Source organism: Colossoma macropomum, unplaced genomic scaffold (assembly GCF_904425465.1).
Source record: "Colossoma macropomum unplaced genomic scaffold, Colossoma_macropomum, whole genome shotgun sequence".
Taxonomy (NCBI): domain Eukaryota; kingdom Metazoa; phylum Chordata; class Actinopteri; order Characiformes; family Serrasalmidae; genus Colossoma; species Colossoma macropomum.
In genome coordinates, this window is record NW_023494790.1 from 14,682,630 (window position 1) to 14,693,560 (window position 10,931).

The 10,931-nt window shown below is 39.5% G+C and overlaps 1 protein-coding gene across 1 annotated transcript; it reads left to right on the forward strand.

Annotated features, from left to right (window-relative positions):
• The first annotated feature begins 8,170 nt into the window (after positions 1-8,170).
• On the forward strand, positions 8,171-9,676 carry adoa (2-aminoethanethiol (cysteamine) dioxygenase a). The gene has a single exon (XM_036572257.1). The coding sequence runs from the start codon at positions 8,435-8,437 to the stop codon at positions 9,209-9,211; it is 777 nt and encodes a 258-aa protein (XP_036428150.1). The 5' UTR covers positions 8,171-8,434; the 3' UTR covers positions 9,212-9,676.
• The last annotated feature ends 1,255 nt before the right edge of the window (positions 9,677-10,931 follow it).

Below are 10,931 nucleotides of genomic sequence, written 5' to 3' on the forward strand. Positions count from 1 at the left end.
TCCTTCCTGCCCACTGGCCCCTCCCTCCATGTCGGTCCACCTTGACAGGGCCAGCTTCCGCTGACAAGGGGGGAAATTAGCATAGCAATGGGGAGCCCCTTAGGCCTGACAGGGACGTACATTGTAAGTGACTCTAGTCTTCAGGCCCAGTTAAGCCTCCAAACATCAGCTTTGATCAGACCTAATTTGAACTGAGTTATATAACCCAGTTATATCTGAACCCAGTTATAGCTCAAGAATGTTCGGCCCAAGTCCAACCCAACCAAAATTTTGTGGTAACCTTGACTGTAGCCCAACAAAATTCTGTTCAAATCCAACTGTAGCCCAACAAAATTCTGTTGAAATATAACTGTAGCCCAACAAAATTCTGTTCAAATATAACTGTAGCCTGACAAAATTCTGTTCTGATTGTGGCCTCATAAAATTCTGTTCAAACCTGACTGTAGCCTGACAAAATTCAGTTAAAACCTGACAGTAGCTTAACAAAATCTATTTAAACCTGACCGTGTCTGATAAAATTTAGTTTGAACCCAACAATAGCTTGACAAGATCTGTTGAAACCCAACTGTAGCCTGACAACATTCTGTTTGAACCAGACTGTAGCTCAGTAAAATTCTGTTCAAATCTGACTCTAGCCAGACAAAATTCTGCCCAAACCCAAGTGAATCCTGACAAAATTCAGTTCGAACTTGACTAACAAATGTTTGTCCCAAAACCAACATCTAATATTCTGATCAAATAACCCTTCACATCTCTAATGACATTACCTATTAGGTTACCTTACTGTAGCTAATTAGCATAACTATCCAAAAATACATTATATTCAAATTATACTTCAATTTATTTTTCATCAAATGTCTTGAAACAAAAATCCCAAAAAGTTACCCTTTCCACAAATCATTGTTCTCATGTAGGCCTTGTGGACTTTGATGGGCCTGGCTGTCAACAACATGAGTGACTCCAGCACACCAGATTAAACATTTTAGGTAATGAAAGTAAGGACAAAGAATGGCAAAAGACTGAAACAGTGATACTTGTAGGCCAAAATCTTTTAAAAGTTGGAGATGGGCTGTGAGAAATCTGAACGTAAAATTTTAACCCAGCCAGAACCCGAAAAATATTCGAGAAACAATGTCCGAATTCAACCAAATTCAACATTTTGGGAATTGCTGTGTTCAGACTAATATTTCAGGTTCTACTCTGATCTACCAAACACCTTTTACAGTAGCATCCAAATACAGAAACTTCAGATAGTGCTGAGAGAGTGGCACATTTAACACATTAAACTCAAAATTTACTTCAACTATTAATCTTACAGCTTATTATCCAGTAAATTATTCCAGTAACCACTGTGAAATTACTGTGTAAGGTATATAGTAATGAACACGAGGAACTAAAGTGTGGACCTCTCAATGTGTCCTTAGAGTTTAAGAGGTTGGTGGATCTTCTATTAAATGGTAATTTCATGATGGCTCCCTCCAACTTCATTTACTAATTTTCAACAAACTGCTTTTATATTCATGAAAACAGTGATTCCAATCTTTTTCAGTGGTAGTGTACATGCATTCAGTCATTCACAAATGAAGAATTGTTTTCTGTCATGGAGAGGACTCATGCTCTCCATCTCCAAGCCCACTGTCCTCAATGTCCCTGAAATGGTGAGAGAAAGACAGGCAAATACCCACTAATGGTAAGAGAGCCTAGGTTTAACTTAAAACATATGACTTATGCTATTTTATTCAAGTGATTTCATTTTCTCCCATTATTTTATCCTACACTCTTACAACAAAGGTGCCAAAAGGGTTCTTTGTGCAGTGCAATAAGAAAACTACCTTTGGTTCCTTAAGAAACCTTTAAATGGGTGGTTCTTTGGAAAACCATTTTTGTGAATGAGTGTGAAGTTCAAAGAACCTCCCCATATTGTAAAGGTTCTAGAAAGAACACAAATTGGTTTAGAACCTTTACATGGTTCTTTAAAGAACAAAAAATGCTTCTTCTATGGCTTTGCTCAAAGAACCCTTTGTGGCACCTTTTGTATTTCAGAGTGTAATGTTTATGTTCATGTAAAATGAATGCCCTGCAATAGCTGTAATTCCAAATTGCCATATTCTGAAAAACATCCAAAAAATATCCTTAATAATCCTTAATAAAGGCCACTTTTACCTCAGATTCATCGTTTCGTCCTCAATCATTAATGTTAAAGTGTACACCATAAACATTCCTCAAATCGCTGTTTCTCTCAGCTGTAACCACAGCATTACTACTGCTTTTCTGCTCTACGGTTTGATTCTATAGCGTGTCTGTATTCATCAAAGAATAAATGGTCCTTATTGACTCTGGGGGGCAAGGCTTTGACCAAGACTCATCCCTCTCAGAGTGCGCCTGTCAGATCTGTTATCTACAAAGTGATAAGAAAAACAGCTATTACACCTTCCTTGGGTGGCAGAACATCAGCCCTCATCTTTCCTAATTCAGGAGCGTGTGTAAAGCCTGTTCCGGTTCAGAGGCCAAGCATGAAAGACGGTGAGACCCTCTCTCTGTGATAGATAGGATCTTACTGCTCTTGTCAGGACCTGTTGCTCAAAGCCCACGGCCTCCTTCAACAACTTCATCCCGGGTGTATGCGTCAGCAGCCGCAACAGGCAGCTGTTTCTCCCACCTGATCGCCAGAGCTTTCAGTCTGCTCTGAAACATAGGCAGCAGCTTGAACAAGAGCATGACACTCTGTCCCCTTTTTATTTTTAATGCTGGGCAATTAGAGCCAATGACGATTCCTAAAGGCATCTGATCATCCATCCTAGATTTGTGCTTAAAGCCAGGCACACATGAAATGTTACTCTAAAGAATATTCAGTGAATTAATTTTGTTTGTACCAATGGGGCTATTTCATAAATCAGCATTTTAAAGTTAGACAGACAACTTAAGCAGAAGATGATGACTGTCAAATACAGTTTTACAAAAGAGGGTGTTTTTCTGTGATGCCACCACTTTTGGTTCTTTAAAGAACCTTTAACAGGATCATTCTTTAAAGAACTGTTTTTAGTTAGCAGCAAAAAGAACAACTTTTGCCTCCACAAAGGACTCCTCAAAAGGGTTCTTAAATGTAGTCTTGTGGTTCTATAGCACCTTTAAAAGAAATATTTTAAAAGATTTTTCAGAGATTTCTCACTGGTTCAGCAAGTTAGACAGATTAATCCGTTTTTTAATAGCTTTGTTATGAAAACAAACTTAAAGCCTAAATGTAAATGATATGCAGAGGTAACAAAATAATGATAAAAAAAAATTTAAGACTTTGAAACAGTTTCTAGCTACAGCACAAGCTTTGCAGAACATAACATAACTAGACTTATGTATTACATAACTTTCTAGCATTCGCTTGCTATTTAGCTAGCTGGTGAATCCACACAATTTACTGCATTTCAAATGCCGCAAAGGCTAAAAAAAAATTTAATCTTATGAAACTATAGCTGTACTAGCTAAAATATAAAGAATATAGATAACTAGCAACCTAATAACAACATATCTAGGATTAGCTCATTAAATATCAGGCTGGTTATTCCTAACATATACTTTATTTCCTCAAAGGTAAAAGAGTGTTTAAGGTTATGAAATTTTAGCTAGCTAACTGTACTACCTACCATACACAGAATGTTAGATAGCTAGCAAGCTAACAATATATCTAGGATTAGCTTGCTAAAAAAGGAGGCTGGTTATTCCTAGCATATAGGCCTACTTTATTTCCTCAAAGGCAAAAAAAGTTGTTTAAGGTTATGAAACTTTAGCTAGTTAACAGTACTAGTTACCATTTGTAAAATATTATAACTAGCAAGCTAAACAATAACATTTCTAAGACTAACTTGCTAATTAGCTGTCCATTCTAAACAATGTAATTCATTTCCTCCAAGGCAAAAAAAAGTGTTCAAGATTATGAAACTAGCTAGCTACTGCACTAGCTGCCATATACAATATTAAAAAACCAGCCAACAATTCATACTTTTATATTTTTTATCAGACATCTTCAAAGTACTTATCAATATGTTAAGAATACTGTATGAAATCTCAAGGTCTTTTTTTTGCTCACAATCTGTAATTCATGAGCTGGAGTAAATGTCTGCATTGCTAGAAGGAAAAAGCCAATACAAAATATTTGTTCTTTACAGAGTGGGCGCTGTCTGATTTCTATACATTGTGAATAAGTGCTTGTTCTGAATGCACTACATACGTACATTTTTCATCATCGGTTTAGCTGGCCATGTCACTTAAGCGTGCATTTAATGAAGGGGGAGATAAATAAAGCAGCATGAAATATGAATGAAAGTGCAGTTCAGCCTAATCTTCAAGTCTTCAAAGATAAATGGACAGACCAGTCAATAAATTTTTTTTTTTTACTTTTAATTTTTATTTAACACTTTTACAGTTTAGCCTGTGTAACATACAGGACAGATAGAATAACAGTCAGCTCTTAAATAGCTCTTTTTAATGGCTCTTTTAAACTTAGCAGAAACATCATCCAGCATTACATCTGCTGGGGATGCGTTTTTGTGTTTAGGGGTTAGCACACTCTTCGTGTCTGTTTTCGGCATTATCTGCTATTGGCCTTTGACCCACAGACAGCAGTGAGCAGTTAGTGACCCAGAATTCTTTGGTACTGTGATATGAGTGTAGGGAGCCAATAAAAACAGTGCAGTTGCTTTTTTTACTGCATTAGGCAGTTTTTCAAGTAAATCATTATTAGCTTGAAATGTAGATATAAAGCATAATTTTGCAATAGCCAACCTGTGAGATCCTACTGGAATACTGTGAGCACCTTTCACGCACTGAAATGCTTTCACGCTTGTGAAAGGTGTCGCATAACTTGCTGTGGCCTCATTATGTGAATATCCATTTGTGGCATAAATGGGGCCTCTCCATTGCGGGGCTCGAATTTTAGAAGCTAAACCAATGACGAAAAATGTACGTGTGTAGTGCATTCAGAACAAGCACTTATTCACAATGTATAGAAATCAGACAGCGCCCACTCTGTAAAGAACAAATATTTTCATTGGCTTTTTCCTTTTAGCAATGCAGACATTTACTCCAGCTCATGAATTTTTATAATCCATAGAAACTGGAGGCATTTTCTTTTAGCGTCCTGAAAGATTCAGTGCTGGAGTCATTTGTTTAGTAGGGGGGAAATAGATGGTATGGAAAGAAGTATGCATAAACTAACAATCATAACAGAACAGACACCAGATTGAGCTCAACAATGAGAACGTTCTTTACAGGACGTGAGCACATTTTTTTTTTGTCCTCTATGGAGATGGCTTTGAGGCAAAGAATCACTTCGCTCATTCAGGGCTGTTGGCTGGAATTCTCCAAGAAGTATGAACTCCAGTCTATCTGACTCCTGTGCTATGTAAGTCATGCACATTTTAAACATCGGAGAATAATGTTGCCTTTATCTGCCCTGGACTTTCGCCACTGTGAGTGATTGCATCTGGCTTGGAAAACTTGCTTATTGTCAACTAATGGATACACACTAGTCTCAGATGTGTCTCTGATAACAATGGGGGATCTGTAGGAGAAACGTAGTGTACATAGCCTACATCTACAACATGCTTTTTGTCTACATAATGATATGATATGCTATTCAGTTATGAGACCCTATGAAAATGAAAATATTGTAATACTATGTCTATATACTCTGATCAGTGATAACATTAAAACCACCTCTAGATTCATTGTCAGGTGCACTTTGTAGTTCTACAGTTACAGACTATAGTCCATTTGTTTCTCTACATATTTTGTTAGCCCCTGTTCTTCAATGATCAGGACCCCCACAGGACCACCACAGAGCAGGTACTATTTGGGTGGTGGGTCATTCTCAGCACTGCAGTGACACTGACATGGTGGTGTGTTAGTGGGGGTCCTGATCATCGAAGAACAGGGTGAAGAGGGCTAACAAAATATTCAGAGAAACAGATGGACTACAGTCTGTAATTGTAGAACTACAAAGTGCACCTATATGGTAAGTGGAGCTGATAAAATGGACAACGGGTGTAGATATAAGGAGCTTAGAAAAATTATATATAAGGAAGGGGAAAGTCAAAGGAAAAAACAGGAGTTTCCAAAACTGGAGTACAAAAAATTATTAAAAGAAGAAAATGGGACTGTGCAAGACCTGGTAAAACCACCAAACTGTTCCCTTCAGACAAACAGCACTTAAAGCTTACACATTTAAGGGAAAAATCAAGCTCCACTCTTGCTTCAGATTAAAAAAACAGGTTTTTTTGACCATCTTTCCACAGTGAGAAGACAACGCAATGCTATGGAACTGGAAGGATGTGTAGCTGTCAAGAAGCTCTTAATGAGAAAAGTAAAAGGACAACAAAAAAAACAAACAAACAAAAGAGGCAGAATAGTAATAAAGGCAATGGTTGGGCACACTAAGTACTGGATTATTTAGGCTTCTGTGTAACTTTTTGCAAAATATATTGTCACTGTCAGAGCAAAACCTTGTATCTCAAAAATGGTAACTTCACAGGAGATGGAAAAAACATTCATAATGTAATGAAAGTTAATGTTACAAGATTTTTTAAAGTTATTTGGACCACTTCTTTTGATCTGTTCATCATGAAAGTTTTTTCTTAACAGCCACAATATATTTTCAGCTTTTTTCTTGATTCTGAAAAATAAAAAAGCATACATAATTGCTGTTTTGACTGGAAAATAAATAAATGACAGGTATTTAATTTTAGCTCAAGGGTACAAGCAAGAGTTGATTTGGACCTGAGGAAGCTTTATTCATGGAAATTTTGCATGAAATATGTGCCATGTTCCACTTTTCTGTATGTCTGTAAAACAAAGACATCACAGAGGCTATTCCATGTCGTTCTCTTTCACCTCAGACCAAAAGTCTGCCTTTAAGACAGCTGTGGTGAAAAGATGTCTTGCATGTGTCATCATAGCTGATTTCCATAACCCGGCTGCTAAGAGTGGGGGTCTAATTGAATTACCACTGCCGGAAGTGGTATTTGCAAGTGCCTGCATTCAGAATAAATGAGCAGCCCTCATTATTTCTCAAGAGGATGGTCTTTTGTGGCGCCATGCGAAGGTACACTTCACTGAGTGTGGCTCTGCCCAGCCACACTTCCTCACCTCTCTCCCTCTCTCTCCCCCCAAAATGACTGTTCACCACCGGCTTTGCTTAATGAGATCAAATGTGACATGGGCTTCATGCATCTTAAACTCTGTGTACTTCAGTGCTCACTAAACAAACAGTATTCCTAGCACAGATGCATAGATAGCTAAAGGGGATAAAGGCACTGCTGAGGTTTATATATTGTTTGTAGTTGGATTGAAACCTACATGTTTAAAAAATGGTTCTTGAAGGGTTCCTCAGTTAAGGGAATGGCTCTATTTGAGTTCTGTACAGAACCTTTCATGCTTTGCATGGTGAAATTGTTCTTCAGATTGGTGGAGAATGTGTTACATGTGGTTCCATATAGAACCTTTTTGAAAACGGCTCTCTATAGCAACAACAATGGGTTCTGCTATTGCTGCGATGTCAGGCTTGTAAAAATATATTTTGTTCTATATAGCACTACTTTCAAAAAGATTCTATGTAGAACCATATACAACACAAGGCACATAGTGTATCATATACAGTTTTGTATTTGGACCTAATCAATTTCATTACTTTGATCATAATTATTACACAAGGTGTCCAAGAGTGTTTAAGTGAGTCTTAGGATTTTTACTTTTAAAAAGTTTACTTAACGGAAGCAGTACATATATCTCTCTTAATTATAATTTATGAGAGGCTGGGGAAGAGAGAGAGAGAGAAAACATGATGTTGAGGTCCAAAGAGGCTGTGGGGGGAAGGGACAGGGTTGAATGGCCCAACGGACCCCCCTACTCACTACAGATTGAGGATGCAAGTGGGATTTCTGGGTATTGTAGTGCGATCACAGTGTGCGTTTATAAGTACACTCAATTCAGAGACATATTTTGTTATCCTTTCACATTACGTGAAGTCAGTTATGTACGCGACGAAGTATATTCTAGTAAATAAGTTATTGTGAGGGTCTGGGCACATTTTCAACTGCAGCGTTGAACTGTAAATAAACTACAACTCCCACGGTGCCTCGCTTTGTTTACGCAGGCGCCGTAGCTGCGGACGTGTAGATCAGATAGACATGAATGGGGCGGTGGAGGAGAGAAGTGTGCGGGACTTAACCACCACAAATAAAAGCAATAAGAATACACATTATGGGATACTTTAAGTCATAGATAACGTTCAACGAGCGTCTACTGTGATTGCTGTGGTTTTGGGGTGCCTCGGGAAATAGCGGGACTATTAGCGACTTGTTTTTTGTGTTTTTAGCTGAAGAAGAAGAAAAAGAACCCGTAACAGCCGTAACGTTTTTTACACAACAAAGCGAGGAAAGCCAAAATGCCACGGGACGGTAAGTCCTCGCTGATCCAGCGGATAGCTAACAAGGCTGACGCGACCTTTAAAAACTGCTCGCCCGCGGACAGTAAAGCCTTCGCGGCTCAGCGCTCCGAACTGTCCGCGCTACTCAGTGAGCTCAGGGCCGCAGACCTGAACATCTCGCCGCCCAAGAGGAGCTCTAGCTCGGGCTCCGGCCCCGGTTCCAGCGCGCCGGTCACCTATATGCACATCTGCGAGACGGACGCTTTCAGCATGGGCGTTTTCCTGCTGAGGAGGGGCGCCTCCATCCCGCTGCACGACCACCCGGGCATGAACGGCATGCTGAAGGTGCTGTACGGAAAGGTACGGATCAGGTGCTTCGATAAGCTGGAGAGACCTCAAAATGCCTCTGAGGCTGGGGGAGGAGGGCCTTCCCCGCCACAATCCCTGTCCCCATCCCAGTCCCAGATGTCCTCCCAGCAAGCCCCCGTATGGCTCTCTGTGCTCAGATCCACCGGCGAGTTCACGGAGCACAGTGGCCCGTGTTTGCTGACCCCTCTGAGGGACAACCTGCATCAGATCGAAGCTGTAGAGGGACCAGCCGCCTTCCTCGACATCCTGGCACCCCCGTATGACCCGGACGAGGGGAGGGACTGCCACTACTACAGGGTCATACACGCTGTTGGGGGGGAGGCTGGGCAAAACAGCAAAGAAGAGACTTGGCTGTTGGAAATCCCCCAGCCGGACGACTTCTGGTGTGGGGGAGAGCCTTATCCTGGGCCTCATGTGGCCCTTTAGATGGCAGAATGAAGCCTAGTTTTCGAGTGAATTGGTGTGCCAGTGGAAACACTTTTTAGTTTAGGCTTAGGCTTGGTCTCGGTCTTGAGTCTGAGCAATTATTTCTAAGCATTAGCCTTTCTACATCAATCATGTTTAAAATAAAAGGACTGGTTTTGAGCCAACTATACATCACAAACAGTACCTACCCTTCTTCAGGAAAAGCTGAAAGTCCATCAAGACGACAGTGTCACCTACAGTTTTGGGGACATTTTCTTCATAAATGATGTTTTAACCTTAATGGCCTTATGAATATTGAATGTAATCTTGCTTTGAAAGCGTATACTCTTGTCTACGTAAACACTACATAGCCTCTATTATTTACATTATTTATTTAAAAAAAGACTTGTTTGTACAAATCAATTATGAAGCATATTCTTGCTAAAGGTTTATATATTGACATTAAAGTGTTTATAATACACCTTACATTTTCCTCTGGTCCTTCAAATTTTGCCTAGTCAGTGTGTCTTGCTTGACCTTCAGTGGCTCCATTTTATCATATGTTGCTTTTTATTTTGTTTATAATCAAAGAAGGGAATCCTTGAAAGTGCCCTGGATTTTATTGGTTTAGTTAAAGCAGCAGCTGCAGTGCCTGCAACATGTAAATGAGGTTTGCATTTATCATGTTTTGCTGTGGCATTTGTCAGACGGCCTGATTTACATTGTTCACTGTGTGACTGCAGCTTTCCCTGTGAACCAGTGTCGCCTCCTCGCTTTGACTTGTCACTGTGAATTGCTTGAGTGCTGTCATGGGTGGTGTGTTGTCACTAGTGACTGCGTGCACGAGATTGAAAGAAAAGTCAATCATGCATTAGACGTTGAGGAGGTGGTCATGTATATCAAACCTTGTTTCATGGAGCACTAAGCTTTATAGCAGACACTTCTGTTATGGCTATTAGTGAGTCTTAAACAATGTATTGTTAGTATATCTGTGCTGGATCTCACATTTGTGTTAATCTGGACATGCAGATTCTTGGGTTATGTTTATTTTAATTCAGTAAGCTGTAAATAAGTGATATAAAATGGTAGTTGTAACACCTATGGAACCTTACAGACATTTGCGCAATGGTTTTGACTTGTGGTGAAACGAAAGCGAGTGATTCAGTTGTTTAATTTCCTTAATAGATTTTAATTATAGATAGCTACAGATATCCCTGCCTCTGTACGGTTATGTCTAAAACTATCAACTATCAAGTTCTATCAACTGAATAAAATGGAACATTGTGTTCTTCTAGACTTCCTTATGCTCAGCTTAACTGTTCCACTGTTGAGAGCATGTTGATGTGCAGTAATCTGATTTTGGAGTCTTTGGATGGTAATTGCTTGTAATTGTCAGCCTGAAAATTGCGGTGAGTCGGCTCAGTGTACTAGTGCCAGTGCATTATTTCATTCAAAGATGTATATTCTGTCATAGTCTTTCTGTTCTATAATTCATCGCCCATCCTTATATATTTGGATGCCATCAACAATACAGTTTCCTGTTCTAACGCAGGGATTGTCCCCACCTCTGCAGGTGTGATTTAGTGTTCTCCTGTCAACCGCATTCAGGTCACAACAAGAACACAAACGTTTTCCATTTTAGTTTCATATGAAATCCAGTCTGTGAAGCCATATTTATTTACATGGAGATTATAGCTTATTTAAGATGAAGCTCTTTTTAGATGTTGCTGAGCAAGGGGAG

What these genes read in the sequence shown, in the direction of transcription:
- adoa (XM_036572257.1), top strand. Translation starts at nt 8,435, where the DNA reads ATGCCACGGGACGGTAAGTCCTCGCTGATCCAGCGGATAGCTAACAAG.